At 34.1% G+C, this 21,397-nt stretch overlaps 1 protein-coding gene across 4 annotated transcripts in view; it reads right to left on the minus strand.

The window, feature by feature from the left end:
* Positions 1-21,397, minus strand: part of LOC114325657 (LIM domain-binding protein 2) — a 481,382-nt gene that overhangs the window by 61,486 nt on the left and 398,499 nt on the right. For 2 of the 4 annotated variants that reach the window (XM_050641655.1, XM_050641657.1), the window contains exon 3: positions 9,447-9,540. In XM_050641655.1, coding sequence (XP_050497612.1) covers positions 9,447-9,540 — 94 coding nt within the window. Of the gene's footprint in view, positions 1-9,443; positions 9,541-21,397 lie in introns of all 4 variants that reach the window. The other 2 variants (XM_050641656.1, XM_050641654.1) reach the window with 1 other exon arrangement.

The raw sequence follows: 21,397 nt of genomic DNA on the forward strand, positions 1-21,397 counted from the left end.
AATAATGTTTCAAATATGAAGTGCAGATCATTTTAAATTAGGTTCCGCAATGAACTTACTTTTTTGTACCTTAAAAAAAATGTTTAATTTCTCTTGCTTAATATTTATCGTTTAATAATTTTAACTGTACTAATATGCAAGTGTTTACTGTAAGTTCGAAAATGACTAATTTACCGCATTTAATGCCGCAAAGTGCTTATTTTAAACCGGCTACTCGAATATTTTAAACCTTTATACCAAACATTGATGCCGTCACTTTTTTGCGCATTCTAACCGAATTCCAAATCTACTATAACACTCGTTATTCCGTGCCGGTATGTAGCAGATACAGGATGCTGCAGTTAATACTCAATGAAAAGATCGACGGAAAAAGAGGAATTGGTCGAAAGAAATATTCATGGCTCCGAAACCTTCGTCAATGGACTGGCTTATCAGCAGATCAATTGTTACATGCCGCACAAGATCGAGAACGATATCGGCAAATTGTTATGGAAGCTACCCACGCCTAAAAATTTGGGCACGGTACTTAAAGAAGAAGATGTGAGTGTGAGTCTGAATTGACCAATACCTACACCGCGCAGGACCGACTGGATGGGGAAGTTTTTTTTTATTTAGCTAATGTTTCGACAACTAATGGCCATTGGCATGGTAGGTACGGTGAATTTTTGCAGTTAGGTACCTAGTGTCATGTGTAGTGTGTGTGTTGAGTAAGTGTCTTGTTACTTTGCAAAGTCGACGTCATTGTCTTTGCAAAGAGACGCTAATTTTATCCGAACGTCTGCGGTTCCTCCGGTGAGTACCGATCCCACGTATGGGGAAGTTCTCATCTCTAACAGAGCGCTATATCAACTGATGAAGGGGCTGCAACTATGACATTATCTCAAACATACCTAAATACAATCATACACACAACCAAACGTAAAATACATATACACACATGCACATGTACACCTTGCTCCATTGCCAAAAAACCACTATCATGTCCACAGGATGTAGGTGACAGAGAGAAAGGTGCTGTCTAAGCGCTGCTTCAGCGAGCTGGGGAACTCTGGGGGATTACAGCCTTGAGCCTGCATAGACACACTGCCGTGCCTGGCAGAATTTCGTCCCAAGTCGTGGGTATAAAATGGACAGACAGAAGAAAAACGGATATCCTAGATGAGAACTCAGAAATGAATGACTCTTTGGAGTTTGCAAAAATAAAATATAAAGGTAACGAGTAAAGGGGCAACCCGGTCAAGGAGTTTTCTTCTTCTTCTTCCGCCTGTTTGCATCCAATCCTGAACAAAAGCATCCCCACGAGTTCTTCATTCTTCTCTGTTTTGAGCTATTTGGTGCCAGTTTCTTCCACTTTTTGCTTTCATGTCGTCTAGCCATCGTTTTTGTTATCTTCCTCTACTACGACTGTGCTCGCGTGGTCTCCAATGTACAATGTTTCTTGTCCACCTTTCGTTGCTGTCTAAGCGCTGCTTCAGCGAGCTGGGCAACTCTGGGGGATTACAGCTTTGAGCCTTCATAGACACACTGCCGTGCCTGACAGAATTTCGTCCCAAGTCGTGGGTATAAAATGGACAGACAGAGGAAAAACGGATAGCCTAGATGAGGACTCAAAAATGAATGACTCTTTGGAGTTTGCAAAAATAAAATATAAAGGTAACGAGTAAAGGGGCAACCCGGTCAAAGAGTTTTCTTTTTCTTCTTCTTCTTCAGCCTGTTTGCATCCCCTCCTGAACAAAGGCATCCTCATGAGTTCTTCATTCTTGTCTGTTTCGCCCGCTGTGTCATTCTCAATCTATTGGCTGATAACTCTGTAAGTGTCATGGTCTCCATTGCATAGGTCCTAACTGGTAGAATACAACTGTTGAGTACCCTTTTCTTTAGATTTATTGGTATCTTTTTTGTTTTTCAACACATCACTGAGTCGTCCTACTGCTAACCAAGGCATTCTGATTCTTCTAGTTATCTCTGCCGTTTGATTATGTTTGCCTAGTTTGATCGTGTGACCTAGGTATATATATATATAATATATATATATAATAATACTAATACTAATACTAATACTCTTCGACACTTTCGATCTCACTTCCATCGATTCCAAGGAGTTTTGGTCTGTCCCAAATACAGACGAACTGTCAACACATGGCAGCTTCGCTAGAACTTTCCTTAAACCATAGAAAGTTCTATGGCATCACTATAGGATGTGATTTTCAGATAGTGATCTGATGGTAGATATGTAATCTTAAATACCAAATTTGCTAATTATTCCGAATGGCGTCCCTTAGGCCTTCTCAGATTGAAATATCTCCATTAATTTGTTTTAGCCAGCAGTTTAGGTTTCTGTCAGTAGTTATTTCTGAACAAAGGCATTACATTACATTCCATTACAGTGCAATCTACAACGAATTTACACTAGACAGGATTATGTGGTATCATTATGCATTGTACTTTCTAAGTGGTGATGTGATGTTGATATTGTTTCTCCCTGGTCCTCTTGTAAACCTAAACAGCTGCAAATATTCGTACCTTCCTGATGTAAGAAAAAAATATTATAGTTAAAATTGTGTTGATCGTTTGATATCAAGCGCTGTTTCGTATAGCGTTTTCGAATATCTATTTCACGGTCTTGTCGAAGTATAAAAAGGCTCGTTTTCACGCTATATTGTACGTTTTGTGTGATAGGAAAAATCCTATACAATAAAATGTGGCGTGTAAACAGCAAAACGTACGTTTTGACGAATCGCAAAATGTATAGGATTTGTCCTATCACACAAAACGTACAATAAGACGTAGCGTGAAAACAGCAAAACGTACGTCTTGTCGAATCGAAAAAATTAAATCCGTTTATTGACGAAACGTACGTTTTGTATGACCCACAAAACGTACAAGAAAACGTAGCGTGAAAACGGGCCTTTTTATAGCCTAAGGCATAGGCGTAACCAGGGGGGGGGTTTTGGGGGTTGTAACCCCCCCCCCATTGGGATGTACTTTGAGCTCTATACGCTTAACACCATAGCCCTCAGAGACCTTCCAGTAGTTGTAACCCCCCCCTTTCAGGTAGTTGTAACCCCCCCCTTAGGATCATCCTGGTTACGCTTATGGCCTAAGGTATGGTTAAAGAATAGATCGATTTCATACACCATTTCAAGAATCAAAATCAAATTTGTTTAATTTTTGAAAATCATTTCCGAAATAGAACTCGAAACGTCAAAATAAACATAAGTATATTGTATGTAATATTAATAATGTAATAATCAAAAATGTGGTTAATACCCAGTAAAAATTGTATTTTTTTAATTATAGCCATAAAATCATTAAATTGCATTAGATAAAATTTAATTAATAATTAATAGATAACGAAATGATATAATTTACCCTTTCCGAAATGGAATAAACCATGGTAATACATTTTTCGTATTTCGTGGCTGAAAAATCTACGTACGTGGTTCAACACAACCACTACAAATCTTTTCAGAGCAGCAGTGTGCAAAGTACAGATTGCCATGATGGTCGCCAACATCCGAAACGGATAGGCACTACACGAAGAAGAATACATTTTTATTTTTTAAAGAGTACCCATTAATCGTTAACAACTGATTTTCACAAGAGAATCTTCTAATTTCATGTTCTTTATGTGTTTACAGCATATCATTACCTGAGTGTGACAAATTTGACAAGAAAAAACAAAAGCTGTGCGAAGAAAGAAATTAAAATCTAAACCATTGGTGTATCAAATCAACTAATTAGGCGAATTAAATTTTATAAAAATCTTTTTAAGTGAATAAAATAAAGTACTGGACCGAATTTAAAAATTTAAAGGGGAATTGCAAGGGTTTTGAAACGATATTTTACATTCAAACATGTTGGGGAGATTCTAATCCCGGCTCTGTTTCGTTTTCGTCCGGCCACCATGTATATTTTACCCCTTTAAACTCTCATAAATAATAACTAAAAATTTGCTGTTGCACGGACTGGTGAGTTATTCCTGACATTGTTCTTTATACGTATTTAGCACATATTTTTAAAAATTCACTAATAATTGAGCCTTTTTTTCATCCATAGCCAGGACTATAAAACATACGCTATCAGCTGACTTATTACACTTCCTAAGTTTGTGTTTTTCTGAAATTTTTGGTGAGACTTCCGTTTATAATCTCCTGATTTTTATCTTCTTGTGAAGAATATTTGGATATACATATTATGTTCAGGTTTATACCTGTTTATAAAAGCTTATAGACTGAATTTCAAATATTTCTTAGTCTCGCACTACAAAATCAGATTTCTTTCACAACAGTCATTAACAGATCCAGAAACATTGGCCATAAATTATTTGTCGACAATTCTAGCTTTGTAATTGTCGTTACCATTATCGACATTGTCGTTATCATTATCGACATTGTCGAAAACCTACATACATAACATTTAAGCCAGAAAACAAAAATTGAAATATACAAAAAATCCGTATTTTGCAAGTGCTGATACACGAATCAGCAATATGAACTATCTCCAAATCAGATATTAAAGTTGTACTCATCTTTGAACGAAGTATCCTAAGAAGAAAATTTGGTAGCACCTATGAAAATCATATCTACAGTACCTATGGGGTACAGCTATGAAATATATTACATACATAAAAATATATATCAGATCTCTGTCTACCGTGTATCAGATGAAAGAGATGTGACACCTGTAATAAAAATTGGAAACATGCGATGGGCAGACTATCTAGAACGATTACAACATAACAACTCTCCAAGACACATATTTATGAAGAGCCCAGCGGAAGTAGAAGTAGGCCAAAATCTGGATGGAAGTTTTGGGTCTATCTCTACGTTATCTACCGACAATGGTATGCAATGATTGGAAGGACTCAAAATACTTGTGAAAGAAAGATGATTTGGGAGGTTGATGCACTATTTTAAGGCTAAATCGTCAGTAATGTGGACATGTGGACCATGCTATTTCATTATTCACCTAGCATATTCTTTGTCGATCTGGTTCTCGTCTCATGGTCCTTGAGGAACTACTGATGAAACCAGTGATGTGTTCAATATATATTGGGCCAATATTTCAACCAATATTGGGCGGAAGTTTCCCGTACTTTATTCCAATCTTCTGTGTTTCGAATTATATTGAACCATTTCAGACCTGAGAACTAATAATTGAAGTCGTTCGTCGATCATTTGTGGTCTTCCTCGTCCTCTCCCATTTTCCCAAGGTGTCCACTACCCGATTAAATTATTTCACCTTTTACCTTTAAATCTGATGTTGTGCTCTATAAAACGCCATTTTAGTTTTGCTCTTTCTCTTATGACATCTTTTATTCTGTTTCTAAATTTTATCTAAATTAACGATTCAATATGTTATTTTTGTTGACTTTGTTATTAAGGAAGTAATCATTGAATTGATACAATTTACTATTTTTATTGAGAAGTCACAAATTTATTTTAAAATAAGTTACGTGTAACGTTTCGGCAGTTTCGGTTTCCACTTTGAAATCAATCATGGAAAGCGAAACTTCAAAGTAAAGTTATTTGAAAGTAAAATTGTGGCTTATTCCCAATTAAAATAGGTAACTGTACTACAAGAATAGCTATAAAACAACATTGAATTTTTATTATGACATATAAAACTTTGGTATGACACTGAATTGTAGTTACGTTACCAAAATTTATCTTTTGACTTCTTAATAAAAAGAAAAGAAAATTGTTTGTCTTTGGATGATGGATATTTTTTGACTTCTAATATACTCTTATTGGTCAAGGACAGACATGTAGTTCAAAAGACATGTAGACTTATATTATAGTAGTTCCATTTTATCTTTGCATAAACGTCACGATTCATTCGCAAACAAGTTAAATCAAACCATTAAGTGATACGTAGGTCGATATGTAATATCATTGATACTGTCAATGTAATAATTAGGAAATTACTATTATCGGTGGACGTATTTTATAAAGTTATATTATACATTTATATTTAACTATATACAGAGTGTAACAAAAATACAGGTCATAAATTTAATCACATATTCTGGGACCAAAAATAGTTCGATTGAACCTAACTTACCTTAGTACAAATGTGCACATAAAAAAAGTTACAGCCCTTTGAAGTTACAAAATGAAAATCGATTTTTTCCAATATATCGAAAACTATTAGAGATTTTTTATTTAAAATGAGCTTGTGGCATTCTTATGGTAGTAGTAGTATCTTAAGTAAAAATTATAGTGAAATTTGGACTACCCATAAAAATTTTATGGGGGTTTTGTTCTTTTAACCCCCCTCCCAAACTTTTGTGTACGTTCCAATTTAATTATTATTGTAGTACGATTAGTTAAACACCATATTTTAAAAACTTTTTTGCCTCTTAGTTCTTTTACGAAAAGTCAGTTTTTATCGAGATATTTAGAATATTTGTCAAACCCACCACATATTTGTATGTACGATTATGGAGACTTGGTAATAATATGAAAATTTATTTATGATTTATATTTTTAGGTAGATTTTGAACCATACTGAAAAAGAAGCCACATCTCGATAAAAGGTGCCTTATCGAAAAAATACAAAGAGGCAAAAAGTTTTAAAAACACTGTGTTTAACTAATGGTACCGCAGCAATAGTTTAATTGGAACGTACACAAACATTTGGTGGGTTTAAAGGAACAAAACCCCCATAAATATTTTATGTAAACATATTAAAAAAGAAGCCGCAACTCGATAAAAACTGCCTTATCGAAAAAATACTAAGAGGCAAAAAAGTTTTAATAATATTGAATGTAACTAATGGTACCACAATAATAATTTAATTGGAACGCACACAAAAGTTTGGGGGGGTTTAAGGGAACAAAACCCCATAAAATTTTTATGGGGTGCACAAATTTCACTATAATTTTTCTTTAAGATGTTCCTGACATAAAAATGCCACGTGTCCATTCTCAATAAAAAATCTCTAATAGTTTCCGATATATTCGAAAAAATCGATTTTCATTTTGTAATTTCAAAGGACTGTAACTTTTTTATGTGAATATTTGTACTAAGGTAAGTTAGGTTCAATCGAACTATTTTTGGTCCCAGAATATGTGATTTAATTTATGACCTGTATTTTTGTTACACCCTGTATAATATAATGATATAATGTTATAATATATGTAACACAATATCACTTTATAAAATAAACACAAAATAAGCTATAAATTCCAATTAACACAACAAATTCGCTAATGTCACTGTCACTAAAAATAATAGACATCAAAAATCATGGTAAATAGGGTATCAAAGACAGGCCATATTGTTTATCCTTGTTTAACTTATTGTGGATTCTATAGACAAAGCGGATTAATTTTGCAATACGAGTTTGTGTGAGTAAAAAAGAAACCTATTATAAAAAGTAATTCGTGAATAATTTCATACATGTGCAAAGATACAATGGAAGAACTATATGTACATACAGGGTGATTGATTAGTGGGGTAAAGCTCAATAGATCCGCTATAGTAATAGATATCAATAAAAGTTAATAACAAAAATTGTAGTCAACTTTGAGCTTCACATTACAAAATTAGTTAGAATGCTACAGGGTGTTCGATAACACAGTGGCAGACCAAACTTATGTTTTTTTAAACGGAACACCCTATATTTTATTTTATATTCGAAATCCTGTTAACTTCTCCATCACAAAAATATAAAGGTTTGTTATGTTATACAGGGTATTTACAAAGTTATAACCAATTTTATATGAAAATCGTAACAAGATCAACTCCCTGTATTAATAAAAATAAGTACAATAGCAATGGTTTTTTAATGCCATATTTTTTATTTATTCTCAAAATTTACAAAAAATATTGATATTGCTAATTTTCTTTATATCAAATACAGGGTGAGTCAAAACGCAAGTACATTATTTTCTTAGTAATTTTAAATGGAACACCCTGTATTTTATATCACTATTGAAAAGTACCATTACCGTACTTTAATTTTTATATAACATTTCCTATATCCAAATTTATTAGTTTTCGAGATATTTTCATTTAGAGACAAAAAATATGGCATCAATAAACCATTGTTGTTGTGCGTATTCTTATTTATACAGGTAGTCGAACTTCTTACGATTTTCATATAAAATTGGTTATGTTATAACTTTGTAAATACCCTGTATAACATAACAAACCTTTATATTTTTGTGATGAAGAAGTTAACAGGATTTCGAATATAAAATAAAATATAGGGTATTCTATTTTAAAAAAACATAAGTTTGGTCTGCCACTGTGTTATCGAACACCCTGTCACATGCTAACTAATTTTGTGTGAAGCTCAAAGTTGACTATAATTTTTATTATTAGCTTTTATTGCTATCTATTACCATTGTTTATATAGGGATAGTTGGTCAGCCCAATAGGAAAATTTGTTTGATTCAAATTGAGACAGTCACCAGATGTCCCCACAATTTCTGTCAGGGTCGCAACGTCAACATGCATAGACACCAAGTTGGATACGATCCTATTCATAGCACCCCAGCTCGCATACATATTAAGAAAAATAAATATATATGGAAGAATATATTTAGAAATTGAATTAATGTCATGCTATTATATATTATAATGTATACTAGCATGACATCATTAAGTCAATTTCTAAATACATATATTCTTCCATATAAATATATTTATTTTTCTTAATATGTATGCGAGTTGGGGTCTTATGAATAGGATCGTATCCAACTTGGTGTCTATGTATTTTGACGTTGCGACCCTGACAGAAATTGTGGGCACATCTGGTGACTGTCTCAATTTGAATCTAACAAATTTTCCTATTGGGCTGACCAACTATCTCCCTATATAAACAATGCTATTACTATAGCCTATAGCGGATCTATTGAGCTTTACCCCACTAATCAATCACCCTGTATATAGTTCAAAATTTAACATTGTTCTGAAGCTGTTTTCTTGTGGTATTTTAATTTTATTAATGGTCTTTTATGAGAATTAATCACAATTTCAGTTGAAAATACGTTTATTTTGACGTTTAGATTTCCACCTCTGAAATCATTTTCAAAATGAAAATTAAAAAAATTATTTTCATTTGTTACTCGGTAATACAAAAGATTCTTCCGATTATTTGACTTTATCTGTCTCATTCATATTGACAATTCAGATACCTGACTTTAAAATGATATTTTCAATATTCTTGAGGTGCGTTCCTAGGACGACTTTATTGGATGATAGGTCATTTGATTACATGAAATTAGCGTTAACTTGAGAATACCCGTGAAAAATCATAACATGTGATTTTTCTTTAAAACCACACCACACCCAACCATGACAGTAAAATTATCTCGTTAATAATTCTGTTGTAAAATTGAAACAATTAATTAAAAAAAAACACAAACCAACATAATATCGACACTTAAGTGATAAAATTAAAAGTCATTGGACATTTGAAAAAATACTCACTACCTCAGTTCTCTGCTGCAGCCTTTTATTAAGTTCATAGATTCGATAATCTGGTTGACCAAAATAAGGCGTGTGCCGCCTTGGAACAGGAAGAGACCTAGAAAGAAACAAAATGACATTAAAACCAAAATAAAATAAATTAGTCCTGTAAAAATGCAATTTGCATATAAAAATAAATTAATTTGTGAAATTCATCATCAATTAAATTATAAAATTATCTACCAAGTAGAAAATTTTTCCGCATAAAAAAGTAAAAAACTCTAGAAGTGTACCTATACAGTGTGATTCATTAAGACTGTCCAATCTCTGAGTTGTAGATTGTAGACATCAAAATATTAAGATTTAACCCAAATCACTTAAATAAAATGTGGCTCGTTACTGAGTTACAGGGTGTTTTTTTTTTAATTTAATATATATTTTTAGCCATTACTTTAAGACCATTTTAAATATCCTTGTCATACTTGGCAGAAAGTGTAGGTACTGTACACCGTGCGAAATGAAAAACAAGCGTTTCTGGCTACTATCAGAGGCATACGACAGGGGATAGTGAATAGTTGACTCTTCCCAAAGTCTACGCTACTGGCGGAATTGCTATTTTAGCGCAATATTTAAATTCTCCATTTCTTTCTATGCAAATAATATACTCTTCATTAGTAACGATAAAATCATTGGTTTTCGAGATATTCGATTTTTACTTGGATATATTATACCTACATAAGTTTATATAAGTTTAACCAAACTGCCAATATTAAAGTGGAAGACCAATTAACAGAGGCAGTCTCCATAGATAGAGGAGTGAGGCAAGGATGCATCCTGTCCCCGGTGCTGTTTAATATATACTCTGAATGTATCTTCGAGCAAGCGCTGGGAGAACTACAGGAAGGCGTATTAGTCAACGGAGTGCGTCTGAACAACATTAGATATGCCGACGACGCTGTAGTTTTTGCAGACAGTCTAGATGGTTTGCAAAGAATAATGTCGCGCATATCAGATATAAGTAGAGAATACGGACTTGATCTCAATACGAAAAAAACAAAGTATATGGTAGTCAGTAAGCGCGAAATATTAAATACACAGCTTTTGGTTAACCAACAACTAATTGACAGGGTCGACAGCTACGCATACCTTGGTACCAACATAAACAGCCAGTGGGACCACTCAAGTGAAATAAAACAACGCATAGGAAAAGCGAGATCAGCGTTCATAATGATGAAGTCTCTTTTCAGAAGCCACGATTTACCTCTTGCTACCAAAATCTCTATCATCAGATGCTATGTATTTTCTACGTTATTATACGGAGTAGAGGCCTGGACACTTTCCGAGGCTTCTTTGAGAAAACTCGAGGCATTTGAGATGTGGTGTTACAGGCGCATTTTGAGAATTTCGTGGGTGGATCGTGTGACTAATATTGAGGTTCTACGTAGAATAGGCAAGGAATGCGAGATTATTAACATAATCAAAGAGCGCAAACTAGAATATCTTGGCCATGTTATGAGGAATGAACAGAGATATGGCTTGTTGCAACTCATTCTTCAAGGCAAGGTATTTGGAAAGAGAGGACCAGGGAGAAGAAGAATATCTTGGCTTCAAAACCTGAGAAAGTGGTTTAATACATCGACAACCGGACTATTCAGAATAGCAGCAAGCAAAGTTAGGATAGCCATGCTGGTCGCCAACATCCGGAACGGATAGGCACCTTAAGAAGAAGAAGACATAAGTTTAAAATGAAACGGCATAACTATTTTGATTTAATGTGTTGTGTCCCTTCATTTTTAACTTCAAATATCTCGAAAACTAAGGATATTATCGTTACGAATGAAGAGTATATTATTTACATAGAAAGTATTGGAGAATATAATGTATATCTCCACTAAAGCCCGCTTAAGTCATTTAAAACTATTTTATACTAAAAAATCTGCTGGATACATTTACGCACCAAGAACATGCGTTAAAAATACTCATAAGATAATTAATTTTATATAAAATAAATTTAAACGAATATCCTTCGAAATAGTCTATATTCGACTAACAACTCCGATCGGTGTTTAAGTTAAGTAGAGCAGTTCTGAAATTAAGTTTCTAATGATCCTTCTAATGATGTCGGCATCGCATCAGTTTGAATCGTCTCTATGTGGACGACACGTTGCTTTTTAAGCGGCATTTTCAGTTTTGAAAACACGAAAAAGTAGCAGTGTGCTATGTTGGAAATGTACGGACACTATCTGAGTTGTGTAAACTTGTTTATCACAAACTGTTACACAAGGTTTGATGAATGTGCGAGCGCATTATCGTGATGAAGCGCATTATCGTGATGAAGCGCATTATCGTTTTCTGCTTAACACGTCAAGCAGTCTTTTTAAAACTTATAATGTAAAATGTTTTTTTAACTATTTTGCTTCTGGAAGCCTATTCACGATTACACGATACCTTCGCGGATAGAATCTGTCATTGGGAAGACTGTTTTTTGTTTCTGAAATTATAACCGTAAATTTTATTTTCATTATTAACAACCATTTTTTCCTAGTTGTTCAGAGCAACTTCTAAGCGCATCTTTGGCTGGTCTGCCGAGAGCAATTTTACAATAAGATTGACATGCGAGTCATTACCCAATTCTTGGTTAGAATGCTCGAAACTTGATGTCAGAATACTTAATAATAAGTAATGTAATAATAAAAGTAATAAGTAATAAAAAGTAATGAATAAATTTTTCAAAATTCCAAAATCGCTTTTTAGTTTGCAACATTCAAAAGACGATCATAAATCTCGCACTTTTAATATTTTCTGGCGTTGTTGTGCTAGAAGGTCAACCAGAAACCGAACCCATTATTTTATGTGTTGTTCATTCATCTGCAAAGGACTTTTGCGTCATTGCAATAGTTTCCGAACAAGTTTTTTCGAGTTTAATTCGTTGTTCGTGTTTCTCCGTTATTTTGATATATAACAAAATGCGGCAAACGCAAAGAAGACAAAAACAAAAGCATTGTATTACGTAATAATAGAGTTAGAGACTCCCCGTTGATAGTTACTGATATGGTCGTCGCACACATAGAGCGCTGAAGCATTTTGCCTCGAAGTTATGAACGAAGGAGGTCGGATACTTTTGGGACAGATCTAGTATGTTTCAAAACTTTACCCTGTGTTTACTTCTACATGTAATGTTTTATCACCCTATGGACTCTTCGTATATCAAGGAACAACTAATTCGATAGTGAATGAGTATTTCTTACAATTTTATGATTGGAGCGATCGACCGAGAACAGGTAAATATGGAAATATTAGATTTCTGCATTTCCGATATATAGACGAAGGCATTTAGCACAAAATAAATCGATTTTTAAATACAGCACCTAGGCAGTGATATTCAACCAGCGGCCCCTTCGTTTTTTATGTGACCAGAAGGCTAAGTAAAGGACCATGTGAACGATCAAATCATTTTGCACTTAAGTAAGATAGTTGGTGGTGACTTTTAGCATTTATTTGCGACATAAGAGAAAAACTTGGCGAAATCGTCGTTTACAAATTAAAAGGTAAACATAAAATTATTTCGCAGTTGACGAATAAAGTATTTGCCAACGAAGACAAGCTAAAGATGTAGGTACATCGCGGAAATTAATATAAAAAACCTGTAGGTATAACTTTTCGACATTGGTAAAAGGTCAACAAGATGGAATTGATGTAAGTATCTCCAGAAAACTATGCTACTATTTCTAATTATGTACTTAGTTTCCTTGAGCAATGAATTTCAGTAAAGATATAATGATTTGCGAAAAACTATTAAGGGCGTAAGCGCAAAATTTCGACTCCAATGCTTCTTAAATGAATTTATTTTTTTTCGAATCCGAAGATGAGAACAAATGTATACTTTTGGTTTTTGTATCATTTCCGGTTAAAAAATTCTAACCGGAAGTGCCATATTATAGTCGCAGAAATAGGACATGTGACATATCAATCGAAACGTATTGAAAAGTCGAGCTTGAATCTTTAGTTCCGGTTTTAAAGTCATTTCCGTTTAACCAATTATGACCGAAAGTTTAGTAAAAATGACTAAAATTTCGTGAAATCGTATATCGTTGACACAATGTTACGCGAAAAGTTCAAATATCGACTTCCAATTCTAGATCACTTTGGGTGAAAATCTAGGACTTACGAAGCCTAATTACTTGTTAAATAAGGAATAAAGTAGTTTTCCATATTTTACACGTGTTTGTACCATTAGTACATTATTATAATTCAGTCTTATAAAATGGTGCGTTAGTATTTATTCAGAAGCTTATGAAGAAATATCGAAAAGTTATCAATCAATGTGGTTCGTGGTTCGTAGATACGATGTGAATTGAACCAGAGGACGTTTTGGGGTCCGGTCAGTAATTCTACAGCGAGCATAGAAATAAAGATAAACCATTCATAAATATTTGCAATTGATCATTCCTTGTAGTAGTCCACATGGACACGGGTGTGGCTTATTACTTTCTAACGTATCTTATTGGGCAATACTGAAGTGTAATTGGTCAAATTGTTCGGAAGTGCTTACACTTAAATCATATCGTTATCTGGCCAAAATTTCTTCTCATGTTTCAAAGGCGGCAAGCAATATAAACAGTGTCGTCGTCATAGCCTTACAATTATTTATTTTATTTGTAGGTATAATAAAATTGTTGTCTCATTTCTTTAGTCCTTAAATTAATAAGCACATTAAATTTCATTTGGATGATATACTTTTAATCATCAGTTTTAAATTGTAATAACTGTAATATATGTTTATACAGGATGTCTCATATATTATACAAGATTTGATGACGCAAAATTGCGTAGATTGGATATCGTAATTAATGGAATTTTGTTACAGCAATCATCACAGTGACCAATAAGAATTTTTTGACTATAATGGTCATCTTCAGTTAGTATGGGCTGAACAAATTTTATTAGTTTGCTATAATATAAGAGGTCATTTGTAACCTGCAAATTATTTTAGATTTGTTCATACTGTTTCAACCTTTAGTTGTTATATTTAACCGCTGTGTCTGGGTACACGCTAACGTGTACGCAAATAAAGAAGTTAGGTACACGCGAATTAAATTTCATCAAGCCAGTGACGTGATTATTAAATTGCGCAGCGACTGTATATATTGGTACCTACACGCTATCTTGATATGTTTAGTGTTTGTTTGATAGAAAAATATTTGTTATTAAAGGGAAGGGAAGCAGAACTATTCAGATGTTTCAAACTTAATAATTGTAATAAATCAATGTATGTATATATAAAAGTATATTTTCAGGTTAGCAAAATAAATATCTATTTAGTTGACATGGCATGTACAAAATATTGTTAAAATAATTTTTATACGCAAGTTAATTATTGTAATCAACTATTCTAAATGGGAAATAAGCCACAATTTAACTAAAGAAATGATTTTATTAACGTTTTGACGTCCAAATCCGATGTCGTTGTCAAAATACAAATATTGGTCACATTAAATAAACTATTAAAATAATTTTTTTTCTAAGCAACAACATTTTTGTTTAATTTATTATTATTTTGTATTTTGACAACCACATGTTAAACTGTGTTAAACTCATTCAAAGAACTAAATAATTGTCCACACTCCATAGTTACTTTAAAAACAAACACTAAACAAATAAAACTTAAGAAATCGCTTTACTAATCAATATTAAAGTGTAAACACAACGCGATTAAACACATTCTAGCACTCTGACTCTCTGAGATACTCACGGTATATTATTACCACAGCATACACGCGGCTCAAGTTAGCGTGTACGCAAAAAACCAGTAACAGTGCACGCTAAATAGTGACGTCACTGACTTAATGATGTTTCGCGTGTACCTAACTTTTTTATTTGCGTACACGTTAGCGTGTACCTAGACACTGCGTGCACCAATAATTTGACAATTTTACAATAATTGACAATTTGACAATTTGACAATAATTTGACAATTTTACAAAAGTAATGGAGCGTGACAGTATTTTCGCAACATAGGCTCATTTGTGTAGGCTCATTTCTTTAGTTCTCAAATTAATAAGCATGGTAAGTTGCATTTGTATTATGTATTTTTAATCATTTTTGGTGTCAATTTCATAAAGAAATGTGCATAATTAACAATATTATTACTGTTTAACAAATTTTAGACCATAATTTAAAATAAAAGTTTACTTATTAATTTCTATTGCGCCGCCTATGTTTTACAAAAGACGCCGACACTCGGTGTCGAATTTTGTTTTTATACTTGTCCAACTGACATCGTATAAACTGTGTACTTATGAAACAAGAACAACAGGAAATTAAATGTTCATACGATACATAATACATAAACATACCACATATACAGTCAGAAAAATTGCTTCATAAAGAAAAGAAAATTTATTAATTAAATTGTAAAATTAAGGAAAGACATTTGGAAATACTGGAACCAAAAGGAGCCTAAAAAAATGTTACCTCGAAAAGATCAAAAGAAAATTTAAGTATAGTCGGTTCGCTAAACTCGGCTAGTGATTTTAGCAGGTAATTTTGCCAATTTGGTAAAATTGGCAAAAAAAATAATTTTAAATAGTTAATAATTACTAAATAGTTAGTAATTTTGCCAATTTTGGTAAAATTGGCAAAAAACAAAATAAAATTCTGAATGTAAAACGTTTGCCAAATATTGAACTATTGAAAATTTAGATTAGAATATTATATTGATAAAATGTTGAGATGCTGGAGTAAAATTAATTAATTATTTATAGCTGAGAATTTATTTTTAATTTTAATAGTAATGAAAACAGAGTAAGTGAAAAAATTTGTAGGAAATTCAGCAAAATTTGGTTATTATATTGGAATGTCATATCTGAAAAAAACAAGGCTTGTAGGTTGTGAACTAAATGTAGTGAATAATAGAATTATATTGAGTAAAATACTGAAAGAATGAGATGAAAGAGGTAGAGTATTGTCAGAAGCATAGGGAGAAAGAAACTAAAAATTTTTTTTGTTTAAATTTATTGTTTGGATTTTTATTTAGGTTTGTAGTGGTATGTACAGGAACGAAAGTCAATGTGAAGGTGAATAGAAATATAGAATTATGGAAATAATTGTCGATGAATTGGGGTGAACTCACGGTTAAGAGAAAGTTGACGGTTAACACAGTTTGGAATTGTCCGTATGTCTCTGACAATCTCTAAGTCTTCATATAGATCTAAACGAAGGGTATTTTTATCTTGGATGTTATGAATCAAAGTCAGGCCATCTGGGATTTTAAGGTATGTACATTTCCATCAACTCAATTTTCCTCATTTAATAACAAAAAAAAATTACCTACTGAGATCACTAGCCAGTTGTGTCCGAGTTTATCGAACCGACTATATCGTGTGCTTCAGCAAACATCGCGCGCTGATTACGAAAATAGGCGAATGAAGTTATCATCATCATCATTGGCTCTACAACCCTTGGTGGATATGGTCTGTTCCTGAATCAGCTTGCATTCCTTCCTATCCTTCGCTTTGGTTTTCCAATTTCGTACTCTTAACACCCGTAAGGTTTAAAACAGACGAACCACTCTACAGCACTACTCAGTGGATCCACAAAGTAGCTTCCGATGATTAGCCGTAAATTCTTATGTAAATTAAACGTGTCATTCCACGCGAGCGACAGTGGCTGGTTAAACAGTGGCTAGCCACGGTCGCCGATCCTCGCCACTGTGGCGTCCATTACAAAATCATTGGAACTACAAAATCGCCTGTTTCAGCCAATTTTTGGATCCACTGAGTAGCGCTGCAGAGTGGTTCCTCTGTTTTAAACCTAGGGCGTCTTCCACCTGGTCCTTAAATCGTGCAGGCGAATGAAGTATGACTTTCAAATGTTCTGTTTATGTCTTTGGATTGCTTCATCCATTCAGCAACATCCATTTAAATATGAATAAATACATTGCGAATTTATTCTGCGTTCACCCATATGTATATGATCAGGGCCGCCGCTAAGGTGTTGGCGGCCCGTGTGCAACTTAATATTTGCCGCCCTCTTCCAATTTCAACACTTTAGAAAAATGTACCTTACTAGTATTTAAAGAAATGTGCAAAGTAATGTGTTGAGTAAATGTCTTGTTACTTTGAAAAGTCGACTTCATTGTCTTTCCAAAGAGACGCTAATTTTATCTGAACGTATGCTTTCCTTACGGTGAGTACCGATTCCGATTTCACAAGGATAGAAACTATTTTCACCTATTATTTTTAATAAATGAAATGTATGTCTGTCTGTTCTCTTCTCCCTCTTTTTCTCTTCCTGTTCTCTTTCTTTCTTCCTCTCTCTTGGTTTGCTGTTTCTCTCTTCCTTCCCTCTTTTGTTTCTTATCGTCTCTGTCTTTTCCATTGCTTTTGATTGCACTGGTTCTAGATCCGATTTATTCCTTTTCTTCCACTTCTCGCCTCCAGCTTTTCTCCCCTCGAGTTTCATCCCTTCGTTTTTCCCTTCCTCTTTTGTTTTCCCTTCCGTCCCCGCTGCTCTCTCTTCCGCCTTTGTTTTCTTTTTTTTGTCCCATTTTTCTTCCCACGAGTTGGGTCGTGCTGATCGGTTCAGTGGGGCAGTGCGCCCTTGCCCCTCCAAGGCTATTTTCCACTCGGGTTCACCATCTCCCTTAGGCATCGCTTGTAACCCACTATGTTACCCCTGAGCCATCACCCCTTCGGCATGATGGTGTTACACCTTGAGGTTCTGGTGACGGTATATTAGGATGATACATAGCCGTCATCCCTATGCATATATCCGTTTGTTTTCAGTGGTTTCCTCCACTGGTTTCAGAGGTTTTCTCCTCGGATATAGGTGTGGGTATCGGGACGTGTACCTATGATGGGTAGGGGTGGGTGTCGTATGATAGTTACAAGTATTAACTATATCACAGGGACAGGTTAGGAGCTTGGCTAGAGGAGAGCGGACAGCTGCTCCAATTTGTTGCCTTTTACGATGAGCAGGAGAAACTGTGGAGGTATTCTACTTGAGCGGCCCGCCTCCACACGGGGACGAGAAAAATATCTAAAAGTCCAAAAGCCACCAGTCGCTTTGAATGAAAAAGTATTCCCGGAACTGCTTTATGACCATACTGGCAAAAGGGCAGTGCATACAATAATATTTTCTGATAATTTTGTTTAAATTAGGATGAAAAAAAGAACTATAAATGATAAATGAAACTTATTTTAGTATTATCAGGTAATAATAATAATAGTTTACAGAATTATCTGACTTATTACTATTTAATTATTTGAATTTATTTTCGTTTTAAAAAAAGTATTATCATCAGTGGCCTGCTTTTGGCCGCCCGTGTACGATTCACTTAGCACACATGGTAGCGGCGGCCCTGTATATTATCTTTCAATTCCTGAAATCACAGCAACTTAACGTGTTCTTCTCGAGGGGATTCGCCTTCATTTACAAAATTCTGCAGCTGTCCCTAAAAGGCAAGCGTCCACAGACCCGCATCGTACGCATCGTACGCAACGGATTTTAGTTTACCTTGTACAGAAACTTATATAACCGCGTCCACTGATCCGCATCGTACGGATCGCATTATCGGCAATCATTGTAAGGCAAACTAAAATCCGTTGCGTACGATGCGTACGATGCGGGTCTGTGGACGCTTGGCTTAAGACGGCGTCTCTAGACCAAACCTCATATGAGTGCTGCGAATGCTCATGGATTAGAAATGCTCCCAGGCAGTTAAATCTATATTCATCGACATCATGTTTATTTTAATACACTTAGGGATGTAATTTTCAATTTAAACCCACTCCTTAGTGATAAGTGATAAGTCCGAAAACGTTCTGTTCTGAACAAAAATTAACGACTGTAATCCATTTGTATTTTTGATTTCATTTTACTTAAATATACACCAATTACAAGAGAAGTTTTCACTTCAATGTAAGACTTTTTAAAAACGTATTTGAAAGTCTACCGCGAACGAAATGTCACAGAACCTTCATAATACCATCAAATCTTTAGTCCGAAATAAAAGACATATTTGATAGAGACCCGTTAGAAAACCACGAAGGTGAAAATTTTATACTTTTAGAAATGCTCGGTATATTATGAGTGCAAACAGTATAACTACCAAATACATGTGCATTAAAATACAAAAGAGGCGAGATAGAAAGAGCAAAATGTAACAAAAGACCCATATAACTTTGAAAGAGTGGAGCGTTTTAAATATCTCGGAGCGAAAATCACTGCAGGTAACGATATCACAGAAGAGATAAAAGGGAGAATTCAGGCAGCAAATAGATGTGTGTATAGCCTAACACAAACCTCAAAAATCAGGATATACTTAGTTGGAATAAAGTATGGAACCAAGCAAATATCTTTGAAACGAAAAGACCAATATTTATGAAACTTTGCATGCAAGTACAGTGACGCAAAAGGCATCTGTTGCCATATTTTTTGTTACTACTCCACTTCCGGTTTCACCGGAAATACCCTTAACTTATTTAATTTAAATGGGACACCCTGTATATTTTTGCAGATTTTAAAAGAACTTGTTATTTTTAATTCATACATACCAAATTGGGCAGAAAAAATTTGTTAAAAAGTGTCTGTAGATAAATTTTTGTATTAATACAACGTAGTAGGAAATAAACGAGTACCATCTATACTGTAGACTAAAATTGTTGTTAACATGCACTGCATGACTTATTTGAATTTATTATAGTAGGTAAAACTGTTACTGAACTAATTGACAGAAATAAGTTGTATTAAAAATGATTCATTTACGTGAAAAAGATCTCATTGAAATATTAATGATAATCGGTTATGGTGAATTTTCATTTTTTGGAAGTGAATTTTTCAAATCGATGGATTGGACGTAGAGGATTCATAGAGTGGTCCGCTCGTTCTCCGGACCTCAACCCGTTAGATTTTTTCATTGGGATTATCTAAAATCACGTGTTTACGTTAGGCGACCAACATGCTTGCAGGATTTGAAACAAAGAATAATTTATGAATGTGAATACGTGGAGAAATCTTGCAAAAAGTGACTCACGAATTTATTTATAGGTTTGCACGTTGTCAGGAGGTAAACAGCAAACATTTTCAACATTTGAAATTTTTTTTATTTTTAATATCATTGGTCTAACGCTTAAATAAATTAACTTATTTTTTAACTGTAAAGAGATTTATTTCTTGTTTTATTAGTTTTTTCTTCCAAACTTGGTATGTATGAATTAAAAATAACAAGTTCTTTTAAAATCTGCAAAAATATACAGGGTGTCCCATTTAAAGTAAATAAGTTAAGGGTATTTCCAATGAAACCGGAAGTGGAGTAGTAACAAAAAATATGACATCAGATGCCTTTTACGTCACTGCACTTGCATGCAAAGCTTCATAAATATTGTTCTTTTCGTTTCAAAGATATTTGCTCGGTTCCATACTTTATCCCAACTCTGTCTGTATATAAAACAGTGATTGGACCGGTGCGGTGCTCTTGTATGGGTGTGAGAAGTGGACGAAACGTGGAAGCAATCGAAATAAACTCAAATGTTTTGAGAAAATCGCCAAGTTAATCTGGAAGGAAGCTCTTTGGTCGCTCACGAATGCGGTGAAGAAATAACATTAAGGTCATATTTAAGAAAATAGGGCTACCTCCCGACCCAACTAGCATGGACGTCCGTATGAAATGTAAGTAAGTTGTGAAATTAGCCAAGACCCAAAGATATGGTCACTGGCCTTCTCACTGATTACTGCCAACCAAGATATCATCTCAAAAAAAAAAATGGGTAAATCAGATAGTGAGAACTGTCGTTTCTGTGGCAACGAAAAAGAAACGGCAGAACATGCACTATGCAACTATTCTGTAAACGACTAAAATTCCTACAAGAGGTCAGTCTGACACCCTCTGACATAGGAAACAGGTCACCTAGGAAGCTGATCAACTTCATTAACTTATGAGTTGAACTAGATTAAGATATACACAAAAGAACTCT

Source organism: Diabrotica virgifera, chromosome 1, assembly GCF_917563875.1.
Source record: "Diabrotica virgifera virgifera chromosome 1, PGI_DIABVI_V3a".
Classification (NCBI taxonomy): domain Eukaryota; kingdom Metazoa; phylum Arthropoda; class Insecta; order Coleoptera; family Chrysomelidae; genus Diabrotica; species Diabrotica virgifera.